Genomic DNA, 16220 nt, shown 5'->3' on the forward strand with positions numbered 1-16220 from the left:
CGGTTGCCTCTGGTGCCTGTTTCTGTCCCCTCGGACCCCTGTCTCGGCCTGTCCCTGGGCCCCGTCACTGTCCAACCAGCTCCGCGAACCCCCCATAGGCGCACGGCCCGTGGTTGGCGGGCACTGGACTCTGGGCCGGACGGCGCCCTACCTTCCATGAAGAGCCCGTACACGTAGGAGCCCTCTCGGGGGGGCGCGGTCACGTCCTCTCGGTTCTTCTTGGTCACCTCCACCGAGAGGCACATCTTGTCCAGCGGCCACTCGTTCTTCCTGGCCATGGACTGCATGATGGCCGTGAGGAAGGACTGGGGGTTGAAGAAGCCGGCCAGCCACACGGTGGTGGGCAGGGCGAAGTCCGTGGTCCAGGCCTCCAGCTCCTGCGAGGAGAGGGGTCTCAGCCGAGCGCCAGGGCCTCACGGCAGATGGTGCAGCCGCTGCCGCCCGTGCCACCGCTCTCCTGTCGCCCCGTCTTGAGGGGTGGGGACAGTCGGGCCACGAAGGGAGAATTGGGGACCCAGTAGAGGCCTTGCTTCCGTCACCTGAGCCGCGGTGGCGGGAGCTCCCTCCATGCCCAGGAGGCAGCTGTTCTCCTTGCCCGGGAGGAGGGGCCTGCGTTGTCAGCGTCTGTGGGCATGGGCACACCCTCCTGACCCTGCTCTGACCAAGGCCAGGCCCGCGGGCCTGCAGGCCTCAGAACACACCCCCTTGCAGCGTGCTCCCACGGGCTCTGGGAACGGCGGGGGGGGGGGGGGTGCACTGAGGCCAGGGACCCCATCCTCACCCTGATGCGGAGCACCAGGTCCGTGTACCAGGCTGCCAGGCCCATCATGGACGGGTAGGCCCGGGCCATCCACGTTTCGGGCACCGTGTCGTAAAATAGCGCCGTGGACAGATCTTCCATGTCTGTCGTGATGGTCAGTTCCCCCTGAGGGACGGACAGACATGGGTGCTGGGGGCCCAGGCTGGGCCACGCGGCGCAACGCAGACCCGGCCAGTCGTGGGCCTTGCTCTCGCCAAGGCGGGAGAGCCCCACCCACTTGTGTCGTGGGAACGTGGTTTCCCACGGGGTGTGGGCCACCGGGTGCTTCTGCAGATGTCTGTAGGGGCCACGTCATGCCTCCTGCTGGGAACAGCCAGGATGCCCTCCGGGGCCGGTTCTGGTCGCCCACAGCTCCGACCAGGGAATTCGGGGGCCGGGGCCGAGGCGCCCCGTGGCCTGGGGCAGGTGGCTCTTTGCAGTTGAGGTGGTGAGTCAGCCCGGGGGGCCAGCCCGGTTCCTGCGTCACGTCCGGGCCCAGCTGACCCGTCTGCCCTTTACCTTCAGCCCCAAGTTGAGCTCCTTGAGCGAGCGGCGCATCTCGTTGGTCAGGATGTTCATGCGCTCGCACTCCTGGAAGGCCACCACCACGTAGGGCGTCTTCTCCGCCGCCTTCGCCATGATCTCGGCCATGTTGAATGACTCCGGGATCTTCTCCAGGATCTCGTCCAGCACGGCCTTCACCTGGGGGGTCAGCCCGCGGGCGTCACCGCGCGCCCCGCCGCCCGTGTCAGGTCTCGGGGCCGGAGCCGGCCCCCCCTACTCCCCCCCCGCCCCGTGCCCACATTCCCAGCCCTGAATCCGGGAGCAAAGGCACACGGCGTGGCCAGGGCGCAGCAGCACACATGACGGGGAGGGTGTCGCGGCCTGTTGGCAAGGCCTGTGGCTGTGTCAGCGGAGCCTCTGGTACCTTCAGCCAGGCACCTGCATCCTCCCCTGTGGGGTCACCGAGGGTCGGGGGTTGTGTGGTTGCTAACAGGTTCTGAGCGGCTTCTGCCAATCGGGGTGCACTTGGTGAGCCCGGGCTCCGGACACTGCCCTTCACTGGCACTGGGCCCCCACCTTCTCCTCACGGGACACCCCGGTGCCGGCGCCGGAGTCCGTCTCTTTGGGCTGCATCTCCAGGACCGTGCGGAACAGCTTCTCCGAGGTGACCGTCAGGAAGCCGATCTCCGCGTTGGGGTGCAGGCCGTACAGGTAGGGGCTCTCGGGGGGCAGGTTCTCGTTGATATATTCGTGGTAACCCTGAGACGGGGGTGGGGGTGGGGTCAGCAAAGGACCTTCTTACCAGAATGTTCTGCCCACATCCCACCCTCTGGGCACCCCACTGCTGCCCTAGCCCCCTCCCGGGTGCTTCCTCGCCCCCAGACCCCCATCTGGCTCCTGCTCTGGCTCAGTTCCTGACATTCCTTCCGTGACGTGAGGCTCTCACCTGGCAGTCGGCCAGGACGCACTGACCCGTCCCCGCGGTCCCCCGGGAAGCCTCCTCACCTTGTAGTCCAGGTTGGGGGGGATCTGGAAGCCGGGGGCCAGCTGGATCTCGCCCTCCAGCATCTCAGCCCGGATGTACTCCACCAGGTAGGTCTTGCACAGCCGGCGGTCCCAGTCGTCCGTGATGTGTCCGCCGTACATGATCTCCCCAAACAGGTAGCGGAGGTCGTCCCAGGGCACCTGGGGAGGAGGCCGCGGTGAGGGGCGCTGCCCCTGTCTGCGTGGGTGAGAGGCCGGCTCCCCGCACAGTAGCCCTTCCCCGCCCATGCCCGCGGGCTCGTCTCCCCGCACCCACCCCCTTCTGCGTGTCTGTCTCCGGTGGGAGCAGCCCGGGCCTCTGCCCACAGCCTTCTCCCTGCACTTCGTGACTTTGCCGGGGCCCTCACCCGTCCAGCCCCCCGCCGGCCCCGCTCGCCCGGCGCCCGCTCCTCCTCGAGAGCCCACACTCGGGGACACTGTGGGCCTGGCGGCCCTTCCCTCCGCGTCCACGGAGCAGAGCGGTCTCGTTCTGCCCGGGCATCGTTGTGGCCATGACGTCCATCCTCCGGTCTCCGGTGGGTCCTCCCTCGGGCCCCACTGAGGTGCCCCGTGCATCCTGCCTGGCGCTCCGTTCCGTTTGCTTCAAGCTTTTGCAATCCAGGGTGCGTTTTAGCTCCTTTCGGACCCGCTGGGCGCACTGCCTTGGGGGGGCTGGCGGCCGCCACGTGCTGGGCCACGTGGGTGTGGGGCCTCACGGCGCCCGCCTGCCACCGCCTTGCACGCACGCAGCGTGTCCCTGAGCACCGGCCTGCTGAGGGCGAGTGGGCGTCCGTGTGGGTGGCCGCTCACCCAGTCCCGGCCGGTCACGTCCCGAGGAAGAGCTCTGATCCTGCCGGCCAGTCGTTCTGATGTGGCCCCGTGTGTCTGTGGTCGGACTGAATGTTCCCTAATGGTCGCGGGGTCACTGTGGGTGTGTGCTGAGCGGCAGCTTCTGCATTTCACTCATTTGCCCCTCCGCCTCCGCGCTCCCCTCCCCCAGGATGCCTGGGACGGTCCTTCCCCTCCCCCCGGGCGGGGCGGCCACCCGCACCTGCCGATGGAATTCCCGGATGGAATGCCTGCGTGCCTGTGAGACGCGTCGCCAGGCCTCCCCGGGAGGACCGCGGGCCACGGGACAGGGCCACGTTGTCAGCTCCGTCACTTGGTGCCTCCCTGGAGCTTGGCCGGCGCCTGCCCTTACCCCCTCCTCCCCCACCGCCCTGGCGCGTGTGTGCGGGGGAGAGGGGGTGCATGACTAGCAGGATGCTTCCTCCCACGTGAGAAAGTGACACGGACAGTCTCTCCCGTCTCCCGTGTGGCGGTTCGGTGTGTGCACCCTGATCCCATCTCAGGTCACAGGGCGACAGCACCCTGTCTGACCCACTGCACACGCAGCCGCCCGGGCCCCCCCCCCCCCCCCCGAGTGTCTGCAGCCGTGGGGCCACCGCGTGGGGCCGCAGGAAGTGACCTCTGCCCAGGCCGTCCCGCCTCCCCCAGGGAACCAAACAACATTCCGCTGGCTGGGCTGGTGGCGTGTGGTGGCTGCCTGGGCCGGGGGTGTGGGGTTCTCTCCGGGGCCACAGGGGTGTCTGACATCATAGGTCATCAGAGGTCAGCCCCGGACAGGCCACCCCGGGGAGGCTCCCTGCCCTCGCCTGAGGCTCCCCGCCCTCCCCACCCACCTGCACAGCTTCTTACAATAGGGCACCTCCCACCTTTCCTCACTGAGCCCCTAATGCTTGGAGGCCTGGGGGTTGTCCCCAGGCTCAGGGGGCGGGGTCCAGCCAGCGCAGCAGAGCTGGGCTTCACTCCAGGCGCCTGGCACCAGCACCCCTTCTGACGATGCGGCTCTGCCCACCCGCGTCGCCCCCTTACCCGCAGCCGAGCGCTGCTCTTACTGCCCCTCCTCTTAGGAGCCGAGTGAGGCGGGGACGGCCTCTGCCTCCTCCCAGGGCCCCGATGGCAGGTGCAGGGTGAGCACCAGGCCTCCTGGGAGTCGGCCAAGCGAGGTGGGTGGTGTCCGGTCTCTACACAGGCCGCTGGGCCGCCCATGGGGGACAGGCCACTCGCTGCCGGCTCGGTCCCCCCCTGGGGTCACACCTCAGGCCACGGGAGGCTCCCGGTCTACAGACGGGCCTGCTGGGCTCTCAGGGCCAGGCCATGCCCGGAGGCGTCTGGCTTTGTGCCATCCTCCCTGCTGTGCGGCTGACCACACACTTGAGTGCCTACGGGCAGCGTCCGCTCCCTCCCGCTCCACCTGGGCTCCGTCTCCATCCTTGCCCACGCCGGCTCAGGCCACCCAAAGGGGCTGGGGTTTCTGGGGGGATCCCTGCTCAGGTGCCGGACACCTGACCCCGGGGAGCGTGGCAGCAAGCAGAGGCTGACAGCTGTGGGCGGCGGCCGAGGACCGCCTGCCCGTCATTGCCTCAGGGGGGCGGGCTCGAGGCCACCCTAGAGTCAGATCGGCCCAGCTGTGACTCAGACCAAGAGGAGGAGGAGGGCGGGCGGGGGCTGAGCCGCCACCAGGCCCCCTTACCTTGGGATTGGCCTCCAGGTAGTTGTACAGCACGTTGATGGAGATGGTGAGGTCCCCGTTGTTGAAGGGGTACGACCTGTTCCAGCCCTGGGCCCCAAACTTGCGCCTCTCGGCCACCACGGCGTGGAAGTAGCAGAGGGCGAACAGGATGCACTTGAACTCCATCTCCTTGGTGCACATCTCCAGGGTGTCCTGCAGGGGGCATACCCGCCATGTCAGGGTGTCCTTTTAGGAATACGGTGACTGCAGTGCAAGGTGTGTGTGTGAGCGTGTCTCTGCATGTGCGTGCACAGGTGCTTGTGCAGGGGTGTGTGCGAGTGCATGCCTACAGGAGTGTACATGAGCATATGCACGCGTGTGTGATCATGCATGTGTGTGCGTGTGTGTTGGTGGTGGTGTGGATGGAGAGCAGCAGAGTGGAGCATCCTCAGAGCTCAAGTCTGGCCTCTGCAGGCCCAGCGACTCCGTGTGCTCTGGGTCCCCGACTCCGTGTGCTCTGGGTCCCCGACTGCACGTGCTCTGGGTCCCTGACTGCGTGTGCTCTGGGTCCCCGACTGCGTGTGCTCTGGGTCCCCGACTGCGTGTGCTCTGGGTCCCCGACTGCCTGTGCTCTGGGTCCCCGACTGCACGTGCTCTGGGTTCCCGACTGCACGTGCTCTGGGTCCCCGACTGCGTGTGCTCTGGGTCCCAGACTCCGTGTGCTCTGGGTCCCCAACTGCGTGTGCTCTGGGTCCCCGACTGCGTGTGCTCTGGGTCCCGGCGGCTCAGACGGGGACGGGCCTGGGTTGGGCACGGGCACGGGCACAGGAGGAAGCGCCCACCTGGGTGAAGAGGTCCAGGGCCTTGTGCAGGTTGGCGTGCATGCCCGTGGGCGGCTCGTTGGTGATCTTGATGGCGTTCTCCAGGATGCCCTGGGGGATGATGTGGGAGTCGGGGCTGGGGGCGGGCTCTGCGCTGATGAACACGCGGTAGTCCTCGTGGCTGCCGGTGCTGTACCGCTCCAGCTTCTTGTCCAGGGTGCTCAGCCACCGGGCCACCAGGTGGATGTTCTGCGGCCAAGACCCGTGTTAGCGCCCGCACACACTCCTCCCTGCTCTGGGCCCACAGGACAGGCCGCTCGGCCATGCCCCGGCCGGTTTGTTCAGTGGTTAGAGCACCGGCCCTCGAACTGAGGGTTGCAGGTTCGATTCCGGTCAAGGGCCCGTATCTCGGTTGCAGACTCGATCCCCAGCCTGGTCAGGGCGTGAGCAGGAGGCAACCAGCCGATGTCTCTCTTCATTGAGGTTTCTCTCTGTTTCTCCCCCCTCCCTCCCACTCTCTCTAAAAATCAATGGAAACGGTATCTCGGCTGAGGATTAACAACAGCAAAAGTGAGCAGGCCGGGCCCTGTGGGTCGAGTCAGCCTCACTGGGGTCCATGGGAGTCGGGCGGAATGAGGGGGGCTGGGAGGCTGCAGGGCCCAGGACGGGGCAGGGCGTGCTGGGGTTCGGGGTGTGTGAGCTGGGGTTCCCCCAGGACGTGACGCGCAGCCTCCTTGGGGCAGGAGGGCGCTTGGTCACTAGTGCTTCGTGTTCTGAGGAGGATCTCCTTCGGGTCTCCCGCCTGAAGCCCGTGTCTCGCCCCTGAAGGGTCCCGCTGTCCCCTGAGCCCCCTGACGCCTCAGCCACCCGCTGGCCCGGGCAGAGCCGAACCCGGTGTGGGCGCCACCCGCCTGCCTGTGACCGTGAACCCCACGACCCGCTGTCTCTCGGGCCCCAGGCCCCCGGGGTGTGCCCGCACCCCTAGGCGGCTCCACACCTGCAGGATGACCCAGTGCCCCATCTCCGCTGCCACGTCCAGGGCGTGCTCAGCCACCACCTCCTGCCCCTGCCCCAGCGACACGTTGTGGAGCTTCCCATTGTCGATGGTGAACCCCAGCTTCTTCCCTGGAGGGGGACCGGCAAACGCTCAACGCGGGGGGGCGGCTCGGGACCCACGGCTGGGAGTTCCGCCTGCTCCCCCACTCGTTTTTATTGTAAACACACGTCATGCGAAGTTACCGTTTTACACACCATCTTAACATGTATGACTCCAACACATGCCCAGCGCTGTGCACCCTCTCTGGTTCCAGAACATTCTCATCCGCCCAGGAGCAAACCCACCTGTTAGACAGTCACGCCCCTCCTCACCCCTCCTTCCCCCGCAGCCCCCCATCTGCTTGCTGTCTGGATCGGCCGGCCCCGGATGTGTCGGATCAAGGGAATCACGCAACACGGGGCCCCTGCTGCTTCCCCTCGGCACCGTGTCCCAAGGTTCACCGCAGGGCAGGTCCCGCTCCACTGCCGTTTCGTGGCGAGTGATATTCCACCGCGAGCAGCACCCACACTGTGGCCATGCCTCCCGTGGCCATGCCTCCCGTGGCCATGCCTTCCCGTGTGTGGGGGGGGCGTTCGGGTGCATCTGCCTTTTGGCTGCTGGGAGTGAGCACCTGTGTAAAGCGCTCGTCTGAGCACCTCGCAGTTCCTTTGGGGTCTGTGCCTGGCATGGAGTTGCTCGGTCACGTGTAGTTCTGTGGGTCACGTGTAATTCTATGGGTCATGTGTAGTTCTGTGGGTCACGTGTAGTTCTGTGGGTCACATGTAATTCTATGGGTCATGTGTAGTTTTATGGGCCATGTGTAGTTCTGTGGGTCACGTGTAATTCTATGGGTCATGTGTAGTTTTATGGGCCATGTGTAGTTCTGTGGGTCACGTGTAATTCTATGGGTCATGTGTAGTTCTGTGGGTCACGTGTAATTCTATGGGCCATGTGTAGTTCTGTGGGTCACGTGTAATTCTATGGGTCATGTGTAGTTCTGTGGGTCATGTGTAATTCTATGGGTCATGTGTAGTTCTGTGAGTCACATGTAATTCTGTGGGTCATGTGTAGTTCTGTGTGCATCTCCCCAAGGAACCGCCACACTGTCTCACACAGTAGCCACACAGTCTCTCATTCCAGCGCTGGCCATTCTCCGTGTTTCTGACACGCAATAACCACCCAGTGGGTGGCAGGGGTCACGCCTCCGGTGACAGGCACGGTCGCCGGCTGCACTCACCCAGGGCTTCCACGTCCTTCAGGGGGTCGACCCCCGGGGAGAGGATGAAGAAGATGGGGGTGGAGGGGCTGCTCTCCTCGTAGGACTTGGAGAACTCGACGCTCCGGCCCTCCACGAACTTGCTGCCCATCTTCTCCTCCACGAAGTTCCTGGGGGAGGCGGCCGTCAGCGGGGCCGGAGGCGGTCTCCTGGCGGCTCTAGCAGAGCGGCCTGCTTCCCTCGGGCAGGGAGGGTGTGGGTGCTCCCGCCCTGGCTGTGTCTGCTCTGGGCGCCCCGGCTCCCTCACCCCGAGAAATGGATGGCGGGCCCACGGGGGGTGAGGGTGGGGTGGGGAGGGGGGCTCGAGTCCACAGGAATCGCTTGGGAAATTAGAACGTTCTCTGCAAGGGCGCCGAGATGACCCTAGAGGTGGCCACCTCGGGACGGTCCCGGTGCCGACGCCGAGCCTCGCTCTCCTCCCCACGACACCCGCAGGGGCTCCTCTGGGCCACGGAAGTCATGCCCCCCACGCCTCTTGCCTTTAACCTCAGAGCTCACGGGGTGGCGCCTGCCCCTCATCATAACCCTGGGCACCCTCCTCGCTCAGGTGAGCTGAGGCCCAGGGTCCCGGCCGCCGCCACCTCAGACCCCGCCAACGGGGCGGACCCCCAACACCGGCCGACGCTCAGGCCTCGGGCCGCCTCCCCGGCCCCAGGACCAGCGCGGAGCCACGCCCACGCCGGCCGCTCACTTGACGGCGTAGGTCATGCGGTCGGGCCGCATGCAGCGCACCATGCACAGCTTCTGCAGCGACGACTTATTCTTCCACTCCTTGGGGAAGATCTCCTTCTCGGGCGCCTCCGACTCCACCAGCTTCTTCCAGCGCTTGGCGGACCCTTCGATGTCATTGTCCAGGTTCTTGAACTCGTCCATGTCCGAGAGGGCCTGCGGGCAGACGCCGTGGGAGCCGGGCTCCGGGCCCTGCCGGCCGATCAGGCCATGAGCCACAGGCAGCCGGCCGCAGCGGGGGCCCCGGAGGGGCCTCGGGTCGGGACGCAACTCGGGCGGCTTCTCGGGGGGATCTGGACCAGGGCGCCTGTCTCACCCCAGGGATGGCCTCCCTCCGGTGGTTTCGGAGAGACCTGAGGCCCGGAGCGTGGACAGCACGTGAGGAGGGGCCTGACGCTTTGCTTTTCCTGGAAACGAGGTGGGAGAGCCGAGGCGGGGACCTCTGGACGCGCCCGAGACCAGGCTGGCGGCGTGCGGGGACACGGGCAGGGCCAGGGAACAGCGAGCACGTGTTCATGTCCGACCGCTCACCTTGATGCCGCCCCAGCCCTGGTTCTGCAGGAAGTCCACAGGCGACACCAGCCCGGCCTTGAACGGGAATCGCAGGAGGAAGTCCAGCTCCACCGGGTTCAGCTCCTTCTTCATGGACAAGACCTGTGGGCGCAGGGGCACTGCTCAGCCGCCACGGGCACCGCTCAGCCGCCACGGGCACCCCTCAGCCACCACGGGCACCGCTCAGCCGCCACGGGCACCGCTCAGCCGCCACGGGCACCCCTCAGCCGCCACAGGCACCACTTAGCCACCACAGGCACCCCTCAGCCGCCACGGGCACCCCTCAGCCGCCACGGGCACCGCTCAGCCGCCACGGGCACCCCTCAGCCACCACGGGCACCGCTCAGCCGCCACGGGCACCGCTCAGCCGCCACGGGCAGGAGGTGCGAGGAGCTGCTGCCGTGCCTGTGGGCCACACTGCCCTGCCCCTCAGGTTGGAGAACTTGGTCTTCACCTTCTTTTAATTTTTATTTATTTATAAATCTATTGTTTATTGATTTCAGAGAGGAAGGAAGAGGGAGGGATGGAGCCTGCAACCTGGGCATGCGCCCTGACCTGGAATGGAACTGTGACCTCCTTGTTCATAGGTCAACGCTCAACCCCTGAGCCACGCCAGCTTTTAAATTGTGGTGAAACAATGGCTGATTATTTTGTATCTACAATCTGGTAATAGATTTATTTTTATATTCTAAAATCAAAGAAAAGAAAGAAAAAAATAACCGTGGTGAAAACACACGACATAAAATGTACCATTTTAACGGGTTCCAGCTCCGCGGCACTGGCACGGCCGCGTGGCTGCACAGCGCCCCCCGTCGAGGCCCAGACCCGCCTCCTCACCCCAAACGGACACCCCGCCGGGCAGCTGCCGGGCAGCGGCCTCACCTGGAAGGTGACCTGGGCCAGGAAGATGAGCTTGTCGCGCTCGAAGAGCCCGCGGGCCGTGTACACGTAGATGGAGTAGGTGATCTCGTCCGTCAGGTTTACCACCCGCTGGCGCACCTCGTCGGCGGGCGCCGTCCGCTGGATGGCCTTCTCGAAGACCACGTTGAAGGCCTGGGGAGGGGGTGGTGAGCTCCCCGCCCCCCTCCCCCCCCACCGCCCAGGGCGCCCCCAGCCGCCCGGCGCGCACCTTGAGGGAGAACTGGTAGATGGGGCTGATCTTGTTGAGGTCGTTGAGGATGAAGTACAGCAGGGACGCCCGCTCGGCCGCCGGCCGGTAGTTCTCTCGCGCCTCATTGATCTTCACTTCTGTGATTTTTGCCTCCAGCACCTGCAGCCGAACAGAGGGGCCGAGTGAGCCCAGCGGGTGGACAGCCGTCCGGGGGCTCTCGGCAGACGGCGGGGCGCTGAGGGGCCCGGGCCGCGCACCTTCTCCTCGATCTCGCTGGCCGTGTGCTTCGTCGTCTCCAGGTTCTCCACCAGCGCCGTGTCTCCCAGGAAGTTGCCGGAGGCGGCCGACAGGCGGGCCAGCAGCGAGTCCTCCAGCTCCTTCAGGATGATCTTGAACTCGTTCTGGGACTTGGTGAGGTTCGCCTGCAGGAGGCAGAGCCCGGGGGGAAGCCGGCCGTGGGCATGGTCCCACCCACGCAGCCCAGCCCCGGGGCCTCCAGGGCGAGGCCAGCGCCCTGCAAGCCCGGGGCCGGGGCTGGGATGAGAGAACAGGGGTGGGGTGGGAGGCCCTGAACGGAAGCCGGGGGGCAGGGAGCCCTGCGCAGTGCAGCGCCTGTGGCCCCTTTGGCTGCGGGTCATTGGTCACCATGTGGAAGGCCCTGGGACCGTGGGGAGGTGTGGGGCCTGGGTCCCCTCTGAGCCCAGTGTGTGGACGCACCAGGGCGTGGCAGGCACACGAGGGCGTGGCGGGCACACGGGGGCGGGCAGCCAGGCAGGCCTGCGGGGCAGCGGGTGGCACTGTAGGCCGTGGGGCACCACTGGGACTCTGGTGTTTGGTGGAGTTACAGGCGCAGCAGCCGGGAGAAGGGTTGTTGTACGAGGCGCCTTCCCAGGGAGGCCCAGAGCCAGGGACCCTCACGGGGGGGGGGGGGGGGGGTGTCGCTCCTCAAGCCGCCCGGCCGCCCGTGACCGACTCTGGCTGCACCTTGAGCTGCTCCAGGTCCGGGCGCTCTTTGGCCACCACGGCGGCCAGCAGCTGGTCCTCCAGGCCGTCCCGGGTGACCAGGAAGTTGATGAGCGTGCACTGGGCCTGCATCTCGGGCTTGTAGTGGGGGTTGAAGTACTTGGTGTGCAGGATGAGGCGGAACTGCGGGTGGTACTCCACCTCCTTGTCGCCGATCTTGATGTACCTGGCGGCCGGCGGGAGGGGTTAGGGGGCTCCCGGCGCTCCTTCCCTGCCCAGTCCTCCTGTCGGCCCTGCTCTGTCCCTGGCGGGTTTGTTCTCATCTTCACGGCGGCGTTTACTCCACAGGTCAGACCTCACGCCGCCCCCCCCGCCTGCCCTGGACAGTGGCACCCCGCCAGGCCCTTTGCAGAGTCCAGGCCCGCGCGTACAGGCTGTTCGCACCAAGGCTGGCTTTACGCGGTGTATGTCGATTTCACTCCTTTCTGCGCGAAGGTAAAGACAGGCCCCAGGCCCACCCACGCCCGGAGGAACGCCGCGGGTCCCCCACACGAGGGAAGGCCCCTCGGCCGCACGGAGGGGCCGCCCGGCCACCGGCTGCAGCCTGGATGCACCTGCCATGTGATGCCCAGGGAGAGAAGCCCGACACGAAAGGCCCCAGAGGGAGGGGGTCCCACTGAGGAGTGTCCAGGGGGACACGGACACGGACAGCGGGTTGGGTGGCCGGGCTGGCGAGGGGCCGGGCTCGAGGAGGCGGGGCTTCCCCTGGGCCGCGGAACGTTCCAGGAGCAGGTGGAGGGGGAAGCCCCGCGGCACTGGGCACGCACTCAAGGCCAAATGACTTGGACACGTTCACACAGTCCACTTGAACGTGTCCAGTATGAACTTTACCTGAATTTCTAAAAAGTCAAGTAGGTTCAAGATTTGCAAAATGCATAGAAATGGAGCAAACGCGGCTGTGAGGCCTCCCCCCCCCCACCCCCCCCGCAGGCTGCCGTGGGCAAAAAGATGTTTATTCCCGACGGGATGTGGCCCACGGTTCCCGTCTCCCCTCTGAGCGGGGATCCCCCACACCTGGTGGTGTTTGGGAGGAACCCCTGCTGCTCGCCTGGAGCTCCCTGCTCTGTTCTCAGCCCATGGAGGGGGACCCCGAAACTCACTTTCCCTTTTTAATCGTGTTCCTGCCCAGGAGTGGGTCCAGCACGGGGTCCACGGTCTCGCCGATGTTCTCAATGAGCAAGGTGTCCCCCTCGGAGATGGCGCGCTCGATGATGTCCAGGTAGCTGCGGGCGGGCGGGGTCTGAGCGCCGGGCCAGGACGGCACACGGCCCAGGCGGCACCGAGGCGCGACCGGGGGGGCCAGCAGCACACGCCTGGCCGTCCTTCCCCAGGGGTCAGGCTCCTGTCAGTCACCCGGGGGGGGGGGGATGGGGGTGTGGAACGGAGCCGCTGACACTGTCGGCCTTGGAGGCAAACGCTGCCCCACCTGCCCTCCTCGGCCGCCCGGAGCCCCGAGTTCCAGTCTTTACTCGGGGCTGTGCCCAGGGCCAGATGTTAAAAACCCACCCGAGGGTCAGTATTTGTGTTTGAAGACCAGTCCGCAGGGTTAATGAGCACCAACGGCTTAAGGTGCGTTTCCCAGCACAGCCGAGGTGTGGGCCCCCCATCCCTCTCGTGGGTGCAGCAGGCACCCCTTCTGCCCCAGGTGGAACCCCTCCCCCCCAGCGGCGGGCACCCCTTCTGCCCCAGGCGGAACCCCTCCCCCCAGCGGCGGGCACCCCTTCTGCCCCAGGCGGAACCCCTCCCCCCAGCGGCGGGCACCTCTTCTGCCCCAGGCGGATGGCCTTCAGGTCGCTGCCGAACTTGTTCCTGATCCACTTGATGCCCTGCAGCTGGGCGTCCACGATGAGCGGCCAGCGCTCCGTGTTGCACAGGATGGTGGCGTTCTCCGTGGACATGCGGTCGCTGGGGAGCCCCTGGTTGTTCCACGTGGCCACGCCCGCATCGTCAGTGAGCAGGCTCAAGGGGTCCAGACCCTCCGTGATGGGGATGGGGACCTGCCGGGAGGTGCAGCCTTAGTGCCCTCGGGAGGCGCCCGCGGTCCAGTCCCAGGGCCTCTGCCGTCAGACGGCGGGCGCGCGACCACCTGGGAGGACGTCAGCGCGGGCCACGGGGCCACAGTCGGACCCGAATGGCTGGAGCCTCGGTCTCGGGATGCAGGGAGTTTGGGGGCCGCCTGCCCGGCGGGCCCCTCTCCGGGTGTCCCGGGCCGCGGGCCTCCTACCTTTAACTTGTTGATGTAGGGGACCCAGAACTTCTCCATCAGCTCGTTCCGGTACTTCTTGGTGAAGTAGCCCACGTAGGAGACGAAGGCCGAGATGAGCAGCACGTCCCCGCACAGCGTGACCCCCTGGGACCTGAAGCTCTGCACCGACTCCGCCCAGCGGACGTTCTCGGACGCCAGGCCGCCCACCAGCCTGAGGGGACCCAGGTCCGTGGGGTCAGCGGAGGGAGCACATCTGGGTGAACGACGTTCGGAGGAGAGGAGCGAGGCGGGGCGCCCCCACCTCCCCGTCCGTGACCCCCGCCTTGCCCGTCCGCACGTCCGTACCTTGCTCCGCGCTTCCGGTGGAGAATGCTTTGGGGGCTTGGGGGGTAAGTGCTTCGGGGAGCACACCAGTGTTGCCCTCTGCGTGTTGCTACGGCGACGCCAATGCCGTGACGTCTCCCCCGTCTGCCCCACGTGCTGGGGCTGCCCCTGGACACCCCCAGCCCGCGCTCTGGCTGGCGGGAAGCTGCGGGCTCCCCTCTCTGGGGGGATAAGCGGGGGGTTGGGGAGCAGGTTACCTGTTGGCCAGCGAGATCACCCTGTTGGTGGCGTCGGCCTCCTGCTGGCACTTGATTTTCTCAGCCGTGGCTTTTTCAAACGCCGACGTCAGGTTGCTCAGGTTGGCGTTGAGTTCCTGGGTCAGAAGCGGGAGGGTCCGAGGTGGCCGGCAGCGCGGTGCCCCCCGTGGAGGCGGGAGGGAGCAGGGCTGCCCCGCAGGCCCACGCGGAGCGGCCTCCCGGTGGGACGGGGGCCCTCGCCGGGCCGCGCCCGTGGCCTCACGCTGCTGGACCAGCCCCCCCACAGAGGCAGGGCCGGCGCGGGCACTCACGGCGATCTTGTTCTTGATCCGCGACAGCTTGTCCTGGGCCTCGGCCAGCTCGGCGTTGGCCTCCTCCAGCGCCTGCCGCTTGGGCGCCACGTCGCAGTACACCTCGTAGAAGCGCACGATGTTGATGCACCAGGAGCACAGCCCCGCGGCCGCCGTGGACTTGGAGCGGATGAACTCGGGGTCGAAGGTCGGGTTGCCTTGGTAGGGCCTGGAGAGGGAAGGGGGGCGCTGGCCTGGGCTCCGCAGGACGGGCCACCTGCCCCCTCCCACCTGAGCCCCGCTGACCCCAAGGGCTACAGTGAGAGCTGAATTAAAAAAATGTATTTTTGTCTCTTAACAATTAAAGGAAGAAGGACACGTGAACCACGGGGCGCTGGCCTCGCCTCGCGTATGCTTTGGAGCGGGAAGGCCCCGGGGCAGTGGGTTAAGGTACCTCCCCCTCCCTTCCCGGCTGTCACACCGCTGGTCTCGTCTGGGGTCACCAGGGTCCTGGTGGTGGCTCCTTCTCAGCCAGAGCCCAGCGGACCCAGGGGCCCTGGCAGCAGCCACATGAGACGTGAATGGGGCCTGGGGTGCACACGTGGAGGCCTCGTGAGGGCTGCCGCATGGGGTGATGGGTAAGACCAGGAGGGCCCCCCTACACCCCTCCAACGACCCCCCCCGAGGCAGCCCAGCCAGCAGCTGTGTCCCTCCGGACAGATGCAGCCAGATGTGCCCAGGCTGCCACCTCGCCCTGCAGCCCGGGGGCCCGGCCCCGCCCTCAGCACCACCCTTGGCCCTGCCCTTGGCGAGGGGTAGATCCCGGGACCTCACACGCTGCCTGGACGAGGGGCTCCCACAGGCCCGAGTGCCGCCCCCGGGCCACCAACTCACTTGAAGGCTTTGAGGCAGGCCTCGGGGATGTGCTCCTTGTCGAACCTCTTGAGGGAGTCCAGGAACGTGTCCACTTTGCCCATCATGATTTTCGCCGCCTTCCAGCTCTTGTCCTTGGGGATCTTGCCCCCGGGCGCGGTCAGGATCATCACGGCGGCCGTGACGTTGACCACGGCGTCCGGCGGGGACCCGAAGGACTTCAGCTCCGTCAGGTTGTTCTGCAAACGGCAGGCAGGACGACCTGAGAGAGGCCTGGGGGCCCGGACGACCCCAGGGGACCCGCCGGGCGTGAGCCAGCCACCCCAGATCGACGGCCGCAGCCTCTCCGCTCCCTGCCACCCCCACCCCCTCCCCACCCCCCACCCCCGACTCCAGCCGGATCCCCACTTCTCCTCCTCTCACCTTGTTCAGCGTGTCCAGAGCCTCCTGCGCGGCCAGCAGGGCCGGCTCCGCCTTGGCCAGGTCCGTTTCACAAGCCTTTTGCTTCTCGGTGACGTTCTGGAAGGAAGCCAGAGAGGGAAGATCGACGTGGTGGACTGTCTGGGCGGTGTGGGGGGGCCCTGGGCAGGGGGTCAACGGATGGGGTCGGCCGTTCTCCTCCGGCCGCCTTGGTCGCGGCCCCTCAGCACGCAGGCCTCCCCGGGCCCGCCACGCAGACCAGGATCAGGACGGAGCTGTGCTTCCACTGGCTCCGGCTTCCAGGCCGCGAGGGAACCTGGGCCAGCAGACGCCCTGGGGTGAGGCCTTACTGTCTCTGGGAACATTCCAGAGGTGCAGCGCGCTCTCCCTCCCAGAGAGCAAGAGTTTGTTCCGTCACGCACGCATCATTCACTCACTGGTTCACACGTGCATTCCTTCAT

At 66.7% G+C, this 16220-nt stretch overlaps 1 protein-coding gene and 1 long non-coding RNA gene across 2 annotated transcripts in view; one reads left to right on the forward strand and one right to left on the reverse strand.

Moving 5' to 3' along the window:
• DNAH17 (dynein axonemal heavy chain 17) overlaps positions 1-16220 on the reverse strand; it is a 60430-nt gene that overhangs the window by 1139 nt on the left and 43071 nt on the right. Inside the window, exons 58-79 of the mRNA XM_059671429.1 lie at positions 15763-15858; positions 15361-15578; positions 14488-14695; positions 14177-14292; positions 13614-13806; positions 13151-13386; positions 12490-12612; positions 11351-11555; positions 10624-10788; positions 10385-10525; positions 10138-10308; positions 9235-9357; positions 8666-8859; positions 7936-8084; positions 6660-6787; positions 5684-5911; positions 4863-5054; positions 2309-2488; positions 1880-2062; positions 1319-1501; positions 782-925; positions 152-377 (exon numbers count right to left, since the gene is read on the reverse strand). Coding sequence (XP_059527412.1) covers positions 152-377; positions 782-925; positions 1319-1501; positions 1880-2062; positions 2309-2488; positions 4863-5054; positions 5684-5911; positions 6660-6787; positions 7936-8084; positions 8666-8859; positions 9235-9357; positions 10138-10308; positions 10385-10525; positions 10624-10788; positions 11351-11555; positions 12490-12612; positions 13151-13386; positions 13614-13806; positions 14177-14292; positions 14488-14695; positions 15361-15578; positions 15763-15858 — 3802 coding nt within the window. The remainder of the gene's footprint in view (positions 1-151; positions 378-781; positions 926-1318; positions 1502-1879; positions 2063-2308; positions 2489-4862; positions 5055-5683; positions 5912-6659; positions 6788-7935; positions 8085-8665; positions 8860-9234; positions 9358-10137; positions 10309-10384; positions 10526-10623; positions 10789-11350; positions 11556-12489; positions 12613-13150; positions 13387-13613; positions 13807-14176; positions 14293-14487; positions 14696-15360; positions 15579-15762; positions 15859-16220) is intronic.
• Positions 1877-14649, forward strand: LOC132219170 (uncharacterized). The gene is made up of 5 exons (XR_009449401.1): positions 1877-2014; positions 11678-11824; positions 12519-12608; positions 13222-14277; positions 14515-14649. It is a non-coding gene; the product is annotated as an uncharacterized LOC132219170 (long non-coding RNA).

This window comes from Myotis daubentonii, chromosome 16 (assembly GCF_963259705.1).
Source record: "Myotis daubentonii chromosome 16, mMyoDau2.1, whole genome shotgun sequence".
Taxonomy (NCBI): Eukaryota; Metazoa; Chordata; class Mammalia; order Chiroptera; family Vespertilionidae; genus Myotis; species Myotis daubentonii.